This window comes from Schistocerca gregaria, chromosome 8 (assembly GCF_023897955.1).
Source record: "Schistocerca gregaria isolate iqSchGreg1 chromosome 8, iqSchGreg1.2, whole genome shotgun sequence".
NCBI lineage: Eukaryota > Metazoa > Arthropoda > Insecta > Orthoptera > Acrididae > Schistocerca > Schistocerca gregaria.
The window spans coordinates 411,469,118-411,491,082 of NC_064927.1; the positions used below are offsets into that span (position 1 = coordinate 411,469,118).

Here is a 21,965-nt window from a genome sequence, read left to right on the forward strand (position 1 = left end):
ACAGACGTTCATGGAGTTAGGAATTTCACTCATTATGGAATTAGTTGTTGCTCACTTTTTGTCTAACTGTTTGTTGAGCAAGTTGGTAAAGGCTGCTTGCAGGGACTGTGGTATCAACTGGCTGCAATCGAAACTATTTGCCAATAAAAACTGTTATTTCTGGTTTCTGATACTAATTGACACTCATGGATGGAGCATTTAGTTGGACAAGGTGTGATGTAGTAATGGTCCTGACGCATACATTACTAAAAGAGAAGCTGTGTTCCATTTGTTATTGTATCAAAACAAATTTTAGTGTATGGTAAGATCATTTAATTACCAGTGAGTCTTCTACAATTTCTAAACAAAATTTGCATTTTCATTTGTATATTCTTATAAGTTTAGATATTTGGTAATTGATATGGTTATCCACATTCTGCCTCATAAGTAAGTTTGGAAAAGATGGAGTTGATTATGGCTTAAGTAATGAAATGTCTAAGGATTGAATTGAAATGTGCAAGGAAGAACAGTAGTTGAAAAACTTGTATAAAACTTTCAGTTTATAAGATGTTAAATTGCAAATTTTGTTATCAGTATTGGTATGGTTGCAATTTTTATAAAAAAAATGCTTTTGTTAATGAAATATTTTAATTGGAGTTGTTTATGCTATGTTGGATAACTGTATTGACTACTGTTGTTGGATTATAACTGACTCTCCAGTTTTAAAATCAATGTTTCATGTGGTGAAGTTGTCTCTACTTAAGAAATTGCTACACCCATTTCCATTGTGGCTCAGCTACCTTACAGCTGTACACCATCAACTCAGATCAGGTGAATGTGGTGGCCAAGACAACAAAGTCAGTTCACCATCATGCTCCTTAGACTATAGTAGCACAATTATGACCTTATGACACAGATAGTTATCCTAATGGAATATGCCATCCTTGTCATGAAGACATTACGCACTAACTGATGCAGGTGGTGTACAAAAATGTTCATGCAGTATATTGGTGTCATACTACCTCTGGTTATTACCACAGATCCAATGGCAGCCCAGGTAACTCTCCTCCATAACATTAGACTGCCACCACCAGCTTGTGTCTGTGAGACAGTGCATATGCAAGCGACATTTACCCTCGATAACAGCGTATTAAGACACAACTACAATTTTGGTATAGCAACAAACGTGGTTCAGGTGACCAGGCAAACACGTTTTCAGTGATTCAGGGTCCAATCCTGATGACCCAATGCACACTGCAATTGTATTTAACGATTGAGTTGGGCCACCAGGGGGACATGTAAGGGTTGTCTTCTGTGGAGGTCCATGACCAACAGTATACAATGATTAGTGTTTTCCAAAACAGATGTACATGCGCTAGCATTTAGTCTGTCATCTGGTGTGCCATGGGTAGTAGCCTGTCCTGCTTTAAAGACCAAGTAAGCCTCAAAGCACTACGTTCTGTAACAAGTTATCGACATCTAACACCTTGTCGCCTACTTCTTGTTTCACTGTTCTTAAACCGCTCTATATCAGTGTTCAAGACAGTAGCTGACCTGCTTTGGCGTTTCTAATATGCTCGTACCCAGTGCATAATCATAACCATCTGCCCTGTGCAAAGGAGTTTGCGGCAGTGTATTTGCCATTTACGGTTTGTAGCATAGCTAGACTGATTCTCCATTCGACTCTGCTCTGTTTATACACGTTCGTAATGGGTACATGCCGGCAACACCATCAGGTAGCACTTAGTCTCACTGTGGGAGACGGTTCACAATGAAATTCCCTGTCAGATTAGAACTGTTTACACATCGTTACTTGAACATAGGACCTTTACCTTTCACAGGCAAAATGCTGTACCAACTGAGCTAACCAAGCACGACTCACGACCCATCCTCAGACTTTTAGTTTCAAACTTCACAGAAGTTCTCCTGTGAAACTTGTAGCATTCCTGGACGAAAGGAAAGGTCACATGTTCAAGCCCTTGTCTGGCACACTGTTTTCATCTCATAAGGAGTTCGATATCAGCATGTATTTTGCCACAGGGCATAAATTCACTTTTGAATAATCATAATGTTTCGTCTCATCAGCATACTCGTTTGGGAGAAGGGCGTCCTATAAAGGAACTTTTATCTTTAGACTTTAATTCAAAAGAAATTACTGGAGGTTAGGATAATGGTAAAACACCCTACATATGTTACCCTAGTCCATGGAGGTATATATTATATGCTATTCGATAACATAAATGTAGATGACAGTAAATTTTTCAGCTATTCTTCAGTTCCAGAATCGATGTTTTATAAAGTGGCTTGGCTGCATAACGGAGTTCATTGCAGAGCTAAATAAACGTTTCTGTGCAAGAAATAAGCCTTTTCTAATACTGAGGCATTTAAAACTGCACCATTGCATTAATTAAAAATTAAAAATAACTGTAAAAATCGCAGGTTATTTTTATTCCACTGAAGGCTAATGAATTTCCGTTATACAAGTAATAACCAATATAAGACGAGAATCCTGACTCATGATCACAGTGGGGGCTGCTACACTGGACAGCTGTGTAAGACTATAAACTACCCACCACCACTGAAGAGTCTGGGAGAGAAGTTCACAATATGAACAGGGTTGTTCAGTTGACTACTTAGTAAATGTATCTGACGATGACCTCGTAAGAAGCTGAAACGTGACACTATTTCTGTGACTTGAGGATGAAAATACAAAAAGTAATTGCGTTTACATGATAGTCACTGAGTTTCCCTTAGGCAGTATGCCCAGTCTGTGTAACATTACATTGCTATGTCCCTTGATTTGTCTATATATGTATCCTAATGTGAGTTGGCATGCTACTGTGTATACTTTTTTCCAGGTTAGTTAGGCTAGGTGCCAGGCCTGCAGTGGCAGCTCACCTGGAGCAGGTGCAGAGTGGTGAGCCATGACTGCAGGGGCTGCTGCTGCTGCTGCTGGCAGGAGTGGTGACGTCGCTGGTGACAGTGGCGGTGACTGGCTGCCTGGCGGTTCTGACCCTCTTGCTGACGGAGAGGGGGTGGGTGTTCGCCGGCGCCCTGCTGTGGCGGGGAGGGGGCGGCCCGGCTGACCCCACCTGTTGAACAGTGGGGCGCCACAGGTCATCACCGGCAGCAGGGAGAGAGAGAGATGAAGGAGAAGTAGAAACAACACACACTGTGGAACACTGATATCCAGCAGATTGTAATATGTTGCAACATGTCACATGACCTACTCTGTGTCTAAAGTAGGGGTTCCCAACAAAATTTTCTCAAGGACCCCCAGACCCCCCTCATCGAGCATGATTGGTACCTTGTGGTATCACAGTATCAAGTACCTAAAAAAGTCTTTTTATACGTTTTCTATTTTTGGTACTTAGAAAAAACATTGACATATTCATTACTGAAAAAATATTGAGCGGTCAAAACAAAAAATCTGTTATCATATGAAATATGTTTAATGTATTTTTTTTATTCTAATAGCAACTTGCGGACCCCTCTGGCATAGCTTGCGGACCCCTGGAGGTCTGCGGACCATCTGATGCGAACCACTGGTCTAAAGGATAGTGTCATAACCCACCGGGAAACAGCGTCGTTATTTGCTGCTGATAGGTGAAAGTACGACCGTATAAGATAGCACAGATTTCCTGGCCTGTGATTGGTTAAAACGCTCAAGACAGAAGCTCTCTTGTGGTGGCAGACAGAGTTGGGCACAACCTGTAGACAAGGGCAGTTGCGAATGTAATGGTGGGTTAACAGTTTTCATATCTTATTGGAAAGAGACTCAGGCATGGACTGGAAATCAGTGCATATATGAACTAATATGTTAGTAGTTCTGACGATTTGTGAGAGGGAGTCAGATAACATCCATAGCTTAATGTGTTCACAAATGTTATCTCGCACAATACCAAGGGGGACAGAGATGTAGAGCTGTACTTTACGTTTTTGAAAATATTGTTACCTACTCAATTAATTTATAGTTTAAAACTTTGAAAAAATATTCATTGTTTTAATGAATTGTTCTGGTAGATTCCATAATTTTATTTAATTTTCTAGTTAAACTAAAAAATTTAAGTATTATGAATGCATATTCAGTATTTTCAGGTTCAGGGCATCATTTACACATGAATACCTCTTTAAATACAATGTTGTGAGTAAAAGTCCACAACAATTTTTATGGTGTGCATAAAGTATGCCCTGTTAGTAGTCCACATAACTGAAAGTGTTTTGGTATTTTTAATGTATAGGATCCCACTTCTGGTCACCAATGTTAATGTATACAGACAGGGGAGTGGGGAGAAGATTGTTACATATGCCTCTTGAAGACAGTGTGCAGGAGGTTGAGCGGTCAGGATTAGAAAGTGGGCATCCAGGGTTGCCGTTAAAAGACAAAACAGGAAATTACGTACAACAAAGACGATATATTTCAGTGTACGTTGTACAAGGGGCGCGCCTAGGATCGGAAGTTAACAGGTTTACGCCAGTCTAGGAGGTCGAACAATTAACTGAAATGGGCAACGGATGGGGAAGCGGTTCATGTTAACTCATGCTGGTGGCCGGTCGTGAAACGCAGAGCCAGAGGCTCTGCCTTCCGAAAATACGTCTGTTCTGCTCGAGGTCTGGATTACAAGAGAGAGAGGCAACTGTGTTCCGCACCGCAGAACGCTCCAGCGTCCACACACTTGACCTGTATCCCACGCACGCTATTGGCTAATACCAATGGAGTGAATTCGCTGGCAGTTTCAGCAGAGGGCTCAGGGCGTCTTCTGTCAGCAGCTTTAACTGGACGGATCTGCCTCGGTTTAGCAAGACAGGCGACTTGTGTCACGTAGGTACAGCGTAAGAAACTCTGGGACAAAACATGTAAGATTTCCCTGGGCCTTTGAAATAAATTTCTTAAACGAATTCCCTAAAATATTCCATGACTTGCTGCCACCATGTACAGTATTGTTAAGAGTGTGCTAAAAGACATCTTCAGGTTCTGGACCCTACTTACACATCAGTATGTCTTTAAAAATGCATGTTGTTGTTATGACTCAATAACAGACACCGAATTTCACATTTTGTCAATATTTTTAGAATGTGTATGAAGGAATTCCCCTCCCCCACAATTGTAATGTACATTATGGAAAATGCGTTTTTATTGCTAGGTACAAGTTACTGTATGATTATTATAGTGTGAAATTTTGTTAATATTCCTCATCGTTTTCTGACACATTGCAGTCTAGTCATGGACTGGTGCATCTCATGTACCAATCATAATATGATTTATAAGTATTACTATACGAATGTTATTCCTGTCACTTAGCAAAATACTTAACTACTGTAAAGAATAGTGTCAGTGACAACCAGAAGAAGCTGCCTACCACGATATAAAATCCTTCTTTTACCAGTGGAGGTTTTTCACGTAATTTTCTTTGTAGGAAAGTTACGTGCATAATGATCCAAGCCAGGCAGACAATCCATACAGGCAGGTATGGGACACCGACCCTGCCACTGAAAAGAGCTGCTGTTTTCGTGTAATGCCTTGTGTGATGGGGGTCCAGGACTGCTTTCGCCAAGAAAGGTAATGTAACATGTCGAACATCTGCATTCGTGAGGACTTTTTGCTAGCAGGGACATCCAAACAAAAACAAACATCAAAGGAATTTTGTTTAGTGCCGAGAAAATGAGCATGGGAATGCGGTGTGAGTGGCAGCCACTGATAGATAAACGTCTCGACATGCTATGAGAAGCATCTGGCCTGCCTTGTGAATAGAAATTCCTTTCTGTTTAAACAGGATAAGGTCGAGTCGCTGTCACCACTTTATGCAAGCAGGATGTTCTCTTACCTGTAAAGTTGTAAGAGGCCTTCTTATTGAAAAACCCAAACAAATATGAGAGTAGGGGAAGCCAAGATCATTTTTCGAGAAGTGAACACAGGAGGCGAACTCATTGGCTGAAATACCAAAGTGGCTGAAGGCTGCAAGAGTAACTTAGCATTGTTTAAGAACTGCAAGCTCGGATGTGTAACGATTGGTTAATCTCACAAAATTTGAGCATGGAGTGGACATTGTTGACTTACCAAGGAATATATCATTGCACAGCAGTTCTCATAGGCAAATGAGAATTGCACAGATTTGCAGAGTGGAGAATGAACTGAATTCTCGATATAGACTGCATTTCTATTCGAGGTACAGTAGAGCACATCTCGGTTCAAGGAGCTGTAGAGGAGTATGGCTTGAAGTATGAAGAAGGAGACTTTGGTGGAGGGACGAAAAAGAATACTTGACTTAGAGCCTATATCTATAGATGTGAGGCAGAGCTGATATGTTGCAATTCATGGCAGATTATAGCGTACGTTTCCGAGGAGGTGAAGCTTCATTACAACTCATTTGCAAATACTAGTTGCATGCACAGCTCTTTCACTCTTCTGGCAAATTCAGGCATTCACTTCACGACAACCGCAGAATTACCTTCCCATAATTCATGTATGGATTACAGCCTTGTCCTGGTCACTCGAATCATTCAATCTTTGCTGAGGTATTCACACATTAGATTTGTATTGACGCACGTTGACAATCGTATTATGTGCAGTGCGTGTAATTGAGCTGATCCTGTAATAATTTCTTTACGATAACGTTGGAAGTTGAAGAAGTGAATTAAAATTCGTGCTGCAGTCGGGACTCGAACGCCTGTCTTCTTACTTATTAGGCAGATATGTTGACAATTACATCACTGCAGCATTATGGTGAACATAGCTGCACGAACTACCCAAGTCACTGCTGGTCCCGGCGGAGGTTCGAGTCCTCCCTCGGGCATGGGTGTGCGTGTTTGTCCTTAGGATAATTTAGGTTAAGTAGTGTGTAAGCTTAGGGACTGATGACCTTAGCAGTTAAGTCCCATAAGATTTCACACACATTTGAACATTTATGTTTACTCGTTGTTAATATATCTTCTATTCTCTCTCACTCTCTCTCTCTCTCTCTCTCTGACACTCTTACCCAAGCCAAGTACCTTCCCCAACACAAACTCCAATTCGCAGCTCCCCTTATATTGTCACTAATACCAGGGCTCTCCGACATTGGAATAGCACCCCAGCATTATTATACACGCAATTGAGCAATGAACTTTATAATAAATAGAGCTTAATGAGGTATCAAACATGGGCCTTAGTTTGAGGAAGAGAATTCTGAGAATGTACATTTGGAGCACAGTACTCTATGGCTGTGAGCCACGGAGTATGGTAAAACCGGAAGACAAGGGAATCGGAGTACTTGAGATGTGATGCTTCAGAAGATATTGAAAATCAGGTTTACTGGTAACATAAAAAATGAGGAGGTTCTCTGCAGAATTCAGAAAGAAGGGAATTTATGGAAAACACTGACGAGAAGATGGGACAGGATGGTAGGATATGTGTTAATACATCAGGGAATAACTCCCATGGAACAGTAGGGAGCAGTAGAGAGTAAAAGCTGTAGTACAATACGAACTCTGAAATACATCCAACAAATAACTGAGGAGGTAGGGGGCAGTTGCTTCTCTGAGATGAAGAGATTTGCGTAGCAGAGAAATTAATGGTGGGCAGCATCAGTACAATCAGAACACTGATGATTCAAAAGAAAAAAAATATGTTGTGTGAATTAAAGCAGCCTTGTGTCGCGTTCGCTAGGGCACCCCTGTCCCGATGGTTTTCTGTTTCATTAAGTGCACCCGGATCTATGGGGAACGGTCGAAATATCGGCCAGTCTAGTCGATGTAGATCATTCTAACAGCCACAGGATTACGTCAGAGAATCAGTCATAATCTTATATTACATTAAAACTCATCTTAAAGGTTGGTAATGGATTCATGATTTTAAGATTTGTTCAACATGGTTATTATTTAGAAGCGTCCATTGCTGATTTATACGAAAGACGTGTAACACCTTGTGTGTAACGGTACCAGAGCTGTATCAAGAAATACAGCACTCAATAAAAAGGTATCGCTTGGGAAAAAAATGCGTGGCTTGTGTATTGAAAGGTAGTTCCGCGTTTTCCTTTGATCACCACAGCTGCAGCAGTACTTCGAAGCCGCGACCGAGCGTTACCGTCTGCTTGCCTTCTGCAGCGAGAGATACATCTTTAGAAAATGTGACGTGAGTTCTAACCACAAACATTGCGAGGTGTGTTTCCACTACAGCTCTCAGGTGTATGTTCAGTCTCTTACAACCAGCTACCAGCTTTCTAAGTGGTGGAGGCGTTGTAACTGTGCGACAGGTCACCACCAGCAGCAGCAGAGGGAGACTTCCTTTGGGGCCGATGCAGGCTTGAAGACTGAAGGCTATCCACTTCTACATCTATGCGATTACCCTGCAATTCACAGTTGCTTGGCTCAGGACTCAAAATCTGGAGGACCTTGGTTCAAATTTGCATGGGTGCATCCAAATTTATATTTACCGTGACTTCCCTAATCCGCTCCACCCAAATGCCACGTTGGTTACTTTTAAAGGGCACGACGATTCCCTTCTCAATTCTTGAATCTGTGAGAGCCTGTACCCCGTCTCTACTGACCCTGATGTCGACGGAATGTTAACCCTTAGTTTCCTTCCTTGAGGGACTCGTGACACCACTTCTAAACAATATCTATTCTTGCGTTATTTGCAGTACCTGTTCTAATTATGACGCAATGTTGCACGACGCACGGCCATATACCAACTTCCGTATGTCGTCAACCGATCTCAATGACGAGAAATCAGGGTTCGAGTGCCTATCCGTCACAAATTTTCAATGTCTTCACTCCATTAGTCAGCTGATGGTTGTCTATATTCGCAACTGCGAATACATTTCATGAATATCTCTTGTTCCGTTCTCAAATAGCACATGACGAAATGTACTGGGAGGCAAAAAATTATTTTAGCGTTAAAATTGGGTGAAAAGATTTAATTGCAATGAGAAACATCTTTGCTTCATGCCATCCCAAGTCGCTTATCGTATCCTTGAAATTTTCTAGCCTGTTTCATGATAATACAGAACGAGGCGCCATTCTTTGAACTTTTCAGTGTCTTTCTACAAACCCTGTCTGCTAAGTATCCAATAATTGTTTTCTATTTGGATAAATAAAGCGGTGAATAGACAGTTATATACAAGTACTTCATCATGGTCGCTTACCTCTACAACTACAACTCTGTCTTCCATTTCAGTGTGCAGTGATAGTGTAGAAAGCGTGTACAAGCATAGTACGAGCAGTTTCCTCAGTAGGGTTGTTGCAGTATTTGTTGTACCAACAAAAAGATGTCTTTGGTTTTCAGTCTCAGACTGATGAGCAATACTCAAGAACTGAGTGAACAATATGGCAGCAAGACACTTCTTTCGTGGCTGAATTGCATTTCTTTAAGATTGTTTCAATGTACCTCAGCCAGGCTTCTGGTTTTCCTGCTGTTTTTCATGTGGTCATTCCAATTTATGTTCGTAAGGTTGGCTACTCACAGATAATTAGCGTTCGTCATAATTCCCAGAGATTTTTCATCAACAGGCTGACAATCTAATGTTTTCGCCATTTTACGTGCAATGCGTTACATTTATTTGTGTTCAGGTTCAAATGGCTCTGAGCACTACGTGACTTAGCTTCTGAGGTCATCAGTACCTTAGAACTCAGAACTACTTAAACCTAACTAACCTACTAACCTAAGGACCTGACACACATCCATGCCCGAGGCAGGATTCGAACCTGCGACTGTAGCGGTCGCGCAGTTACAGACTATAGCGCCTAGAACCGTTCGGCCACTTCGGCCGGCATTTGCGATCAGGATCAGTCTCTGCACCAAAAGTCGATCCCCCCAGTAGTTCTTCCTTCATTTTGCTACAGTCTCGTCCCGTTGCAACCCTCTTACAGCCAATAGCATCAACTCTGAACAGTGCCACGCAGTTTCTGACGTTACGCACTAGATTCTTTATATACACTGTCCAGACTAATTAATGTGACCACCTGGCAGAAGCCTGAATAACCAACTTTTGTGGCACGGGATGCTGCGATACGTGCAGGAAGAGAGACAATCATTGTCTGGAAGATACAGACAGAGATGTGGAACCATGCCCATTCCAGGGCTGTCGCCAGCTGTGCTAGGTTTCTCGGCTGAGGATGGGATTCTCGACTGGATTAAATCTGAAGGTATAACTAAATTTTCCTTGAGACATTTGAGTCTGAACTTTACCTACGATAATGATAGAAGCCGAAGAAAGGAATTAAAATTTGTGCCATGGATGGGACTTGACCACAGGCCTGCTTGGTAACTAGGCAGGTGTACTAGCCACTTCACCACCGCACCAGCATAGCTAACACAGGTGCACGGACTACCACAGTTCACAGCCCTATATCGTAGATAAAATTGAGACTCAAATTTCTCAAGGAAAACTTAATTATGTCAGATCTACAGATCACTTACGCCTGAGGTACAGGCAAGATTTCCCCATTCAATCCAACGCTGGAGTGCTGTTCCAGTACCGGAGAGCTTCGACAGTAGTGACGATCTAATGAGGGTAAAATAAGGTAAATACGTGAACTGAAGTTTGTGTTATGGAGGGCACTGGATTAGGGCAGTCCACTCAGGGGCATTAGCTATAATGCTACTATAGTGGTGTAATACCTAACACGCCTGCCTAGCAGGTAAGGAAACCTGGGTTCAGGTCCTAGCTGTGGTAGGAATTTTATGTCATTTCAGCTTCTACCATAATCAGGGGAGAACGGTAAACAAATCCTGCTGCTCTTAGAACGACGCACGTACACTGCGAGCTATGTGTCGCATTGCACTGTCCTCTTGTTAGATGCTACTGTACCAAAGGGATGAATACTGCAACGAATTAATGACATTTAGTTGCTGGTGGACATTTATTTACATCCATGGGGAAGTAGAAAATTTGTGTTGAGCTGGGATTCGCACACGTGTCTCCAGTTTACTAGGCCGTTGCTCTTACCACTAAGCCAACCGGGCACAGTGGCCAGCCTAACTGCACGCACCACCCTAACGCGCCTCCCGTCAGACCCAAATTCTCAACCTGTCCACACACTACTGACGTAGTGCCCCATGCCCATTACCCTCATTACTCGCGGCATTTCGCCGAATTCCGTAAAAGTGTGCATCTGCACTGAAGGGATCATTGGCCTGTCTCGCATTGATTGTATATGTGGTGTCCGTTCTTTCAGACATGCCCGAAAGAACAGGCACCACGCAAATGCAAGTATAGACAGTTCACTTGCTCGGAGTACGATAAAGACACGGTACCATTAGTCTAAAGTACCCACCACCAGACTCTCTGGAGATATGCAGACTACGAAAATATGCTTTAAATGCTTCTATTTTAGTACAATGTGAATGGAAAAATGTTTTTAAATGACATGTTGATGGTCAAGATTGCTACCAAGCATTTAACTGCAAACAAAAGGGGGGGGGGGAAATAGTGGTAAGACAGAGATTTAGGAACCAGGTTTTAAATTGTAAGACATTTCCAGGGGCAGATGTGGACTCTGACCACAATCTGTTGGTTATGACCAGTAGATTAAAACTGAAGAAACTGCAAAAAGTTGGGAATTTAAGGAGATGGGACCTGGATAAACTAAAAGAACCAGAGGTTGTACGGAGTTTCAAGGAGAGCATAAGGGAGCAATTGACAGGAATGGGGGAAAGAAATAGAATAGAAGAAGAATGGGTAGCTTTGAGGGATGAAGTAGTGAAGGCAGTAGAGGATCAAGTAGGTAAAAAGACGAGGGCTAGTAGAAATCCTTGGGTAACAGAAGAAATATTGAATTTAATTGATGAAAGGAGAAAATATAAAAATGCAGTAAATGAAGCAGGCAAAAAGGAATACAAACGTCTCAAAAATGACATCGACAGGAAGTGTAAAATGGGTAAGCAGGGATGGCTAGAGGACAAATGTAAGGATGTAGAGGCTTATCTCACTAGGGGTAAGATAGATACTGCGTATAGGAAAATTAAAGAGACCTTTGAACGAAAGAGAACGACTTGTATGAATATCAAGAGCTCAGATGGAAACCCAGTTCTAAGCAAAGAAGGGAAAGCAGAAAGGTGGAAGGAGTACATAGAGGGTCTATACAAGGGCGATGTACTTGAGGACAATATTATGGAAATGCAAGAGGATGTACTTGAGGACAATATTATGGAAATGGAAGAGGATGTAGATGAAGATGAAATGGGAGATACGATACTGCGTGAAGAGTTTGACAGAGCACTGAAAGACCTGAGTCGAAACAAGGCCCCTGGAGTAGACAACATTCCATTGGAACTACTGACGGCCTTGGGAGAGCCAGTCCTGACAAAACTCCACCATCTGGTGAGCAAGATGTATGAGACAGGCGAAATACCCTCAGACTTCAAGAAGAATATAATAATTCCAATACCAAAGAAAGCAGGTGTTGACAGATGTGAAAATTACCGAACTATCAGTTTAATAAGTCACAGCTGCAAAATACTAACGCGAGTTCTTTACAGACGAATGGAAAAACTAGTAGAAGCCGACCTCGGGGAAGATCAGTTTGGATTCCGTACAAATGTAGGAACACGTGAGGCAATACTGACCCTACGACTTATCTTAGAAGCTAGATTAAGGAAGGGCAAACCTACGTATCTAGCATTTGTAGACTTAGAGAAAGCTTTTGACAATGTTGACTGGAATACTCTCTTTAAAATTCTGAAGGTGGCAGGGTTAAAATACAGGGAGCGAAAGGCTATTTAAAATTTGTACAGAAACCAGATGGCAGTTATAAGATTCGAGGGACATGAAAGGGAAGCAGTGGTGGGGAAGGGAGTGAGACAGGGCTGTAGTCTATCCCCGATGTTATTCAGTCTGTATATTGAGCAAGCAGTGAAGGAAACAAAAGAAAAATTCGGAGTAGGTATTAAAATCCATGGAGAAGAAATAAAAACTTTGAGGTTCGCCGATGACATCGTAATTCTGTCAGAGACAGCAAAGGACTTGGAAGAGCAGTTGAACGGAATGGATAGTGTCTTGAAAGGAGGATATAAGATGACTAACAACAAAAGCAAAACGAGGATAATGTAATGTAGTAGAATTAAGTCGGGTGATGCTGAGGGAATTAGATTAGGAAGTGAGACACTTAAAGTAGTAAAGGAGTTTTGCTATTTGGGGAGCAAAATAACTGATGATGGTCGAAGTAGAGAGGATATAAAATGTAGACTGGCAATGGCAAGAAAAGCGTTTCTGAAGGAGAGAAATTCGTTAACATCGAGTATAGATTTAAGTGTCAGGAAGTCATTTCTGAAAGTATTTGTGTGGAGTGTAGCCATGTATGGAAGTGAATCATGGACGATAAATAGTTTGGACAAGAAGAGAATAGAAGCTTTCGAAATGTGGTGCTACAGAAGAATGCTGAAGATTAGATGGGTAGATCACATAACTAATGAGGAAGTATTGAACAGAATTGGGGAGAAGAGGAGTTTGTGGCACAACTTGACCAGAAGGAGGGATCGGTTCGTAGGACATGTTCTGAGGCGTCAAGGGATCACCAGTTTAGTATTGAAGGGCAGCGTGGAGGGTAAAAATCGTAGAGGGAGACCAAGAGATGACTACTCTAAGCAGATTCAGAAGGATGTAGGTTGCAGTAGGTACTGGGAGATGAAGAAGCTTGCACAGGATAGAGTAGCATGGAGAGCTGCATCAAACCAGTTTCAGGACTGAAGACCACAACAACAACATAAACTTTTCGAAAAAGTTTTCCTCACCGTATGTTCTTGAGCATCTTCAGTGTTATTGTAAGCAGGTTAGAGCAGGAGAATTAATTCTCGTTAGTAAAAATTAAAGGTTTAATACGTTCCATGGGAATTTTGGTCATTTACACATTCTAAATGTATAAGAAAGATTTTTATTGATACAAAAAGTAGCTATTGTGCTTTTATTTATTGAGCCGGAGGACGTCTCACAAAGAAACTTTAGATCCGACATTTTCTTTCGACCTGTCATTGATTGTACTCGTATGTTGTTGGGCAAAAGATTGAAAGAACTTCATTCTGCTTCATTATGCAGTGAACATCTTCCTCCGCCACTGGCAGCAGTGTAGCAAGAAATCATGATTACTTCAGGCACGTAGTGAGCGGTGTGAGCTTCCAGGATTGTTGGCAGCATTTTCTTAGTTCTTTGATAGGACCGTACGCACTGCAGTTTATCCGGACCAGGGATTAAATTCAAGGTGAAAAGATATCAGTGTTAATATTACTTGATGATGTTGTTAACTTCTGGGAACACAGTGAAAAATTACAGGATCTATTGGGTGGAGTGAAGTGTTCATTGAGGACAAAATACTGACTTAGAATAACCCAAAGAAAGACGAGACGACTGAATGAACTGTTCACTGAACGCAAAATACAGACTGAGAGTAACCCAAAGAAAGACGAGGCGACTGAATGAACTGTTCATTGAGCACAAAATACTGACAAAGTAAACCAAAGAAAGACAAGACGACTGAATGAAATGTTCATTGAGCACAAAATACAGACTGAGAGTAACCCAAAGAAAGACGAGACGACTGAACGAACTGTTCATTGAGCACAAAATACAGACTGAGAGTAACCCAAAGAAAGACGAGGCGACTGAATGAACTGTTCATTGAGCACAAAATAAAGACTGAGACTAACCCAAAGAAAGATGAGACGACTGAATGAACTGTTCATTGAGCACAAAATACAGACTGAGAGTAACCCAAAGAAAGACGAGACGACTGAACGAACTGTTCATTGAGCACAAAATACAGACTGAGAGTAACCCAAAGAAAGACGAGACGACTGAATGAACTGTTCACTGAACACAAAATACAGACTGAGAGTAACCCAAAGAAAGACGAGGCGACTGAATGAACTGTTCATTGAGCACAAAATACTGACAAAGTACCCCAAAGAAAGACGAGACGACTGAATGAATTGTTCATTGAGCACGAAATACTGAATGAGAGTAACCCAAAGAACTACGAGACGACTGAGCTGCTGCAGCAGTGAGAACAGCGACAAACAAAACAAAATCGATGATCTGGTAGCAGACGAAGTGGAAGAATTTATCCAGCTTCAGAGCAATGTAACGAGTGATGGACAAATCGAGAAATCTTTGCCAAAGTACGTCTACAAGCATGAGACGAGGGGCTTACTTCGAAAAAGACATTCCTAAGAATGCACGTAAATAGCACAGAACTATGTTAAACTGAATATGATCTCTGGGAAAAAATGAAAAAGTAGGGAATGGAAGTGCTGGAGATGTGGCGTTACAGAGGAAAGCCGAATAGGCGAGGGAAGAGATATACGCAAAAACACCGAATAGAAGTAAGGGCGTGACGGTGGATCGAGTGTTAAGACATCGGGGAATAACTTTCTAGTATTTAAGTGACACGGAGCAGAGAAGTGCAATTAGTCTACAAAAGAGATTGCTTGAAAATCACTCGTGCGACCGTTTCTAGAATATTACTCAGGTGTGTGGGGTCCATATCAGATAGGTTTAACGGGGACACTGAACGTATGCAGAGAAGCGCAACACGAATGGTCGCAGGTTTGTTTAATCCGTGGGAGAGTGTCACAGAGATACTGAAGGAATTAAACTGGAAGACTCATGAAGAAAAACGTGAGACATCCCCAGAAAGCCTATTAACAAAGTTAAAAGAACAAGCTTTAAATGATTACTCTATGGCTATACTACAACCCCCAAAGTATCGCTCACAAATGGATCGTGAAGATAAGAATGGTTCAAATGGCTCTGAGCACTATGGGACTTAACTTCTGAGGTGATCAGTCCCCTAGAACTTAGAACTACTTAAACCTAACTAACCTAAGGATATCACACACACCCATGCCCGATGCAGGATTCGAACCCGCAACCGTAGCCGTCGCGCGGTTCCAAACTGTAGCGCCGAGAACCGCTCGGCCACATCGGCCGGCGTGAAGATAAGAGTAGAATAATTACTGCACACACAGAGGAATTCAAAGAACAATTCTTCCCGCTCTCCATACGTGAATGGAACGGGAAGAATCCCTAATAACTGGTGCAGTGGAACGTACCTTCTACCTTGTACCTCACCGTGGTTTGTAGAGTATATATGTAGACGTAAATGGTGCTTTGATATGAAGATATTTTCACAAGAGGCGAAATAGTGCTAGACTGCATGAAACCAGTCAGATGATTTCCCGCACCCGTTCCCTCGCACCACCCACGGCCAAATAAATAAAAAAAATATAGTTAGTTGTTGATGCCTTCTAGTTGTTCCTGGAGTTTTCTAAATGTAAGTAATTCTGCGTACAAAGGAATCTCATGGCTCTCCAAGTCACACGATTTGTGTTGCCTACATTTAGTGCGAGGCCCAGTGTTGACCCGTCTGAAGTCTGGGTCACATAATCCCCTGACGTAATCCTGATGTTTACCTTCATTTCTCGCCACACTCTGCTAGTGGCTGAGGAAGATGTTCAGTGCAGAAAGAAGTATCTTTTAATCTTTTGCCCAACAACATACGAGTCAGTCAATGACAAGTCGAAAGAAAATGTTGAATTTAAAGTTCCTTTGTGAGACGTCCTCCTGTTCAGTAAATAAAAGCACAATAGCTACTGTTTATCTCAATAAAAATCTTTTTTAAACATTTAGAAGTTGTAAATCATTGCCTCCTTGCAATAATTAATTTTTTGTTTTTGTTTGTTTCTTTTTTTTCGCTCGTTTCCGCTATTTCCACGTAATATTCTCCTGCAGCTGATAGAGCTGATCGCCTTCACTTTAAATAGTCTTCTTAAAAACTAGTCACATTTGTGCTAGGAAAGGAAGAGATGATCACTTTCGCTGTCGAATTTGAGGACTAGTGTTAACAAGAGCAGAGTTGAAACAAGCAGTGTCATTTTTGTAGAATTTAAGTCTGATGGTTATCCACGAACAAGCCAGGGATGTTTTACACCCTCAAATAACGGTGTTTAGAAACAATTTCGTCGTGGCTTTGTACACCGCAGTATGTCCATGCATTCCAAAAATGGCATTTTCACCTGGAGAGGTGAATTCATTCCGTTTAGGGTTAAAATTAGTTAAACAGTTTGCGGGGAAAATTTTCTGTTTTTACTACTAGGAAAAAGGCGTTAGCTTCAAACAGCGATATTTTTGCATACCAGGCACACCACGCGAACGCAGGAATTTCCAATAAAGCGCCACCAAATATTGTTTGCCGCAAAAGCTCCGAAACAATATTTGTTTTTGCAAGGAAGGGAATGAAAAGCAGTGCGGAGATACCGTTAAAAAAATTCGTTTTAGAAACTCCAGTCAGCATTACTCGAAGTTTTCGCGTTTATCTCAGATCAAAGACTGGTGTAAACTGAGACGTAAAACCCTTAACTGTGCAACACAAATACTCTTTGAGGTATAATCAGAGAGATTATTCTGTGGAAATAGTCTCGTTTACGATGTAGTTACCCTTTTTCTGGTACAGTATGGTCAGTGTTGGACGGCTGTTACTTCGTGATTATTCTATACGGAGTCGATAGACGTGTGGTATTCTACACTATCCTTTTAGGCTCTTCCTACACGTATGCATCCGTACTTCGCAAGCCAGGATACCAGTGGCCAGCACCATTTTCCTCCCCTTACCTACATTCACAGCGAGCACGCGAGAAAAGAGACTACAAATAACATTCAATATGAGTCCATATTTCTCTAATCGTTACGTTATGTGGTCATTACGCGGGCTGTACATCGATGAGACAAACTTTATGGCCGCCGACTGCCACGAGATTAAAAACCTCCTGCTGGCGTTGATGGCACTTGACACAGTTAGGAAAATATGGGGCGATCCACACAAGCCTTAACTGCTTCAATGATCATAACTTACCTCAGAAAGCTCGTACAAACAGGAAAGTTGTTTTAATGACCTCGGTAGCTCTGAGAGAATCAGAAGTACCGCCTTTTGTTGGCAAGTTGATTGTTGTTTGTGCGCATGAGGTCCTTTCTCCGGTGAAATGCCGCCTTTGCTCCCCTCTTGTTAATGTTTTCGTAACCTCGTTGGTCACTGTTTGTTAAGTCTCTGAATGTGCAGTTAGATCCGCGTGACAATAAGAAGCAAATTAGTGGTTCGCTCGCAGTCTTTAGTTGGCAGAACATGCAGCAGGTACACAGGTTTTTATTGTGAAAACATACTGCCAGACAGACGCATTGGTTACAACGCCATGGGCATTCTGGAGAGAATTCAATGTGCACGGCGTTCCAGCAAATGAAGCAATTTTGTCGACTACGAGGAAACTAGAGACAAATGGAATACTAAACAGTGACACTAGTAAAAACAGACCATCACTGTGTGCAGCGATTGTTGATAATGTTCGAAGACACTTGGAAAACTCTCGAAGGAAATCGTTGCTCCGATTGAGTCAGGAGTCTGGTATTTCATACGGGACACGTCACAGGGCTGCGAAGAAATCGATACAGCGACGGTACAGAGTGCACATGATGCAAGCATTTCAAGAAACAGATAATGAGAGAATTAGTGTCGATTGTTTCAGGTGTTTCTTATTTACCGTCCAGACATTCTCTCCATAACTTGGTTTACACATGAGGCGTGGTTCCGTCTTTCAGGTTACGTCAACACACTAAATAGCAGATACTGGGCTGGTCTAAGTCCCCATCTCATGCGCGAAACTCCACCCCAAGATGAAAAGGTTGGATTGTAGTGCGCGGGGCTAGCCGATCGCTCTTGGGCGCTGCAGTCATAGACAGTGCGGCTGGTCCTGGCGGAGGTTCGAGTCCTCCCTCGGGCATGGGTGTGTTTGTTTGTCCTTAGGATAATTTAGTTTAAGTAGTGTGTAAGCTTAGGGACTAATGACCTTAGTCGTTAAGTCCCAAGAGATTTCACACACATTTGAACATTTTTTTGTAGTGCGCGGTGCGAGCTTCCGGGATTGTTGGTCGCATTTTCTTTGTTCAGGACCATACGCACTGCAGTTTATACGGACATATTCAACACATTTGTGGAACAGCTGGATGACGTCGAACATACCGGAGAATATTTTCAACAAGATGGAGCAACGTGTCATTCGTCTAACGCTTCCATGGATCTTGCAAGCAGGTTCTTCGGTGACCGAATAATATCAAAAAAATTGTGCCCTCTCCCCCCCCCCCCCCCCCCCTCCCCGTTCCCTTATCACTGACATAACCGCATACGCACACGGATTTTGCCTTGTAATGGCATCTTAAAAAGCTGAGTGTACAAGAATAGGCCATGGACAACTGCAGACCTCCGTGAGGCCATTAAACACGAAATTAGCAACATTGGCGAGGACACACTTTACCCAACGTTGCGGAAGATGGTGAAACGAGTACAGTCGGGCTACGATATGTGGTGAAGAGCACTTCCAAAATTTGCTATGACGACTTTGTGTGTACGCATGTGATTTCTCAATTGTGTACTATCATCCACCAAAATTGCAAATGTGTCCCACTATTGGTTCAAATGTTACGATCCATCAAAGTAGTTCAGGATCATATGGATGGTACTGTTTATGAGCGCTGAAGAGACGAATAGCGAATCGTTCTAGTGACAGAACGCGCTGCGAAAGGGAAATTTACCGACATAAGCAACTGTGAGAAAGGGTAGATTGTTAAGAACCGGCTTCACGGAAAAGCAACTCGGAAGTGGCTAAGCTGTTCGGCTGCTCGCGTGCCACTGTCGTGAGCATATGTGGGAAGTGGTTGAACCACGAGTAGGCGAGAGTTGTTTGGGAGGTCGGAGGCTTGCTCTCTATATATATCAAGACGGCCATCAGTGGTAAATCTGACGAAAGAGTACAGAGTTGGTGCAGATAAGAGGGTTTCAATACACACCGGTCAGCGCACATCGCTGGACATGAGTCTTCGCGGCAGATAACTCCTCAATGCTCTCAGGTTGGCCAAATAACGTTGTCGTTTACGATAGCAATGGGGATGGAAGTATCGAGGGACGAGCGTCTGTTAGTAAAAGCCTGTCCACTGGTCTGATGAAATAGTTTTCTTGTTACACTAGGTTGAGGATCGTATCAGCATATGCCGTCATTGGGTGACCGGCTGCTCGAAACATTCATCTCGCCGCGTTCACTGGCCGGTGGGGGCAGTATTACGCTATGGGCCAGAGTCACCGATGGTTTCGCGGGACAAGTGGCAGCAACCAATGGCACCATGACACCTGTGGACTACGTGAACATTAATGCGGACCACCTACGTCCCTTCATACTTGATGTCTTCCATGTCGGGGATGGCATTTTCCAGCAACACTGATGTCCGTGCCATAAGGCCAGCATAGTGCTACAGTAGTTCGTTCTGATCCCGAGAGGACACATCTCGGAAGCTATGGTGTGCCAGCTCCGCGCACACGCACTATGGGCCCAATTTGCATTTATTGCCTAACCTGTGTGTAGACATTTGGTGCCACGTACCTCTGGAACCTATCAAAGACTTGATGAAGCCATGCCACGTTGAACTGCTGCTTTATCGGTCTTCAACGGAGAGCCAACACGCTATTGACCAGGTGGTCACAATGTTTCGTCTTGCAAAAAGAATAAGAAAACGATGTTAGTAGTATGTGCAGCAGATGGACAAGCACGGTGAATGAATGTTAAACATGATGAAAAGATTCTTGAAGAGGTGAAGGAATTCTGTTTTCTAGGAAGTAGAGTAGAGAAAGAAGATACAATGAAAACGCAGTAGCCAATATTTCACAAGATAAAAATACTCTCTGTAAAAGCAAAATACCTGCTAAGATCGAAAAATATAAATTCTTTGATGAGAAGAAGATTCTTGACAAACTGTGTTTGGAATACAGCAGTGTATGGGTGTGAAACGCGGCCAGAAGGGAACACTGTAAGGGAGCGATCAGAAGCGGGAGACCGATTAACTTCAAATGGTTTATTGAGGCATAGAATTTAAATCGTCCGCAAGGAAAATGGCTAATAAAGAACATAATCAAAGGAAGAGATAGAATAGTTGCTCACACATTACAAGAGGCGTTGCTGAAAACCATAGTTGAAAGGTTGATGGAAGGAAAGAACTAGAGGGAGAGGCGTGTATACGAGTTGATGATGTAGTACGCAGTAGTTGTGTTGAAATGAAGAGGGTAGTCGGAAAGGCACAGGAAAGGAGGTAAGTTCATGTGGAGTCTCCCTGCATACATCCAAATGGATAACTGACTGTCTAACAGAACATACTACATCATACTGGACGTCGAACTTTCGAAAGAAATTTAAAAAAATAATCGGACGCTCTCCAAGTAAGCGCAACAAGGCTTCTAATTCTCTCAGAATAAGTCAGCCACTTACCAGATAGGGTCAGAAGTAACGTCAGGTTGTTCGCTGACGTATCTATTGTCTTGGACGGAAGTAAGGAAATGCGGAAGGACTTCAAAAATAATTCCACTTGTACAGCGACTGTCTTTAAATGTGAATAAACGCGAAATAATGCATGTTACGAAGACAAGGAAGCCGATGGTACTCGACAAAAATATGAGGGACGAAAGTATGGAACACGTCACATAGTATAAGTACACTGGTGTGCAAACAAAGGACGAAAGTACCTTTCGCATGGTGTCTCACCTCCAAAATGGGTTCAAATGACTCTGAGCACTATGGGACTGCTGTGGTCATCAGTCCCCTAGAACGTAGAACTACTTAAACCTAACTAACCTAAGGACATCACACACATCCATGCCCGAGGCAGGATTCGAACCTGCGACCGTAGCGATCACGCGGTTCCAGACTGTAGCGCCTAGAACCGCACGGCCACTACGGCCGGCTCTCACCTCCAAGCAACGTACATCGGTGAAAATTGTACTATAAATAGAAACAACTGCTAATGTGTAAAAAACAGAACGTAATTAAAAGAAATACGAGTACGCAGTGAGAGAAGTAGTGATCACACTTTTATTCAAAGACAATAGTCACACTGAATTCACCGCTCTTAATGGTCCCCTGAACATCTAAAAACGGGCGACATAGTTTATGCTTTGGTTCATTTAGTTCATCATGAACGGCAATGCAT

The 21,965-nt window shown here is 42.4% G+C and overlaps 1 protein-coding gene across 1 annotated transcript in view; it reads right to left on the reverse strand.

The window, feature by feature from the left end:
• Window positions 1–21,965, reverse strand: part of LOC126285222 (protein O-mannosyl-transferase TMTC2-like) — a 534,787-nt gene that overhangs the window by 149,892 nt on the left and 362,930 nt on the right. Inside the window, exon 6 of the mRNA XM_049984523.1 lies at window positions 2,878–3,071. Coding sequence (XP_049840480.1) covers window positions 2,878–3,071 — 194 coding nt within the window. The remainder of the gene's footprint in view (window positions 1–2,877; window positions 3,072–21,965) is intronic.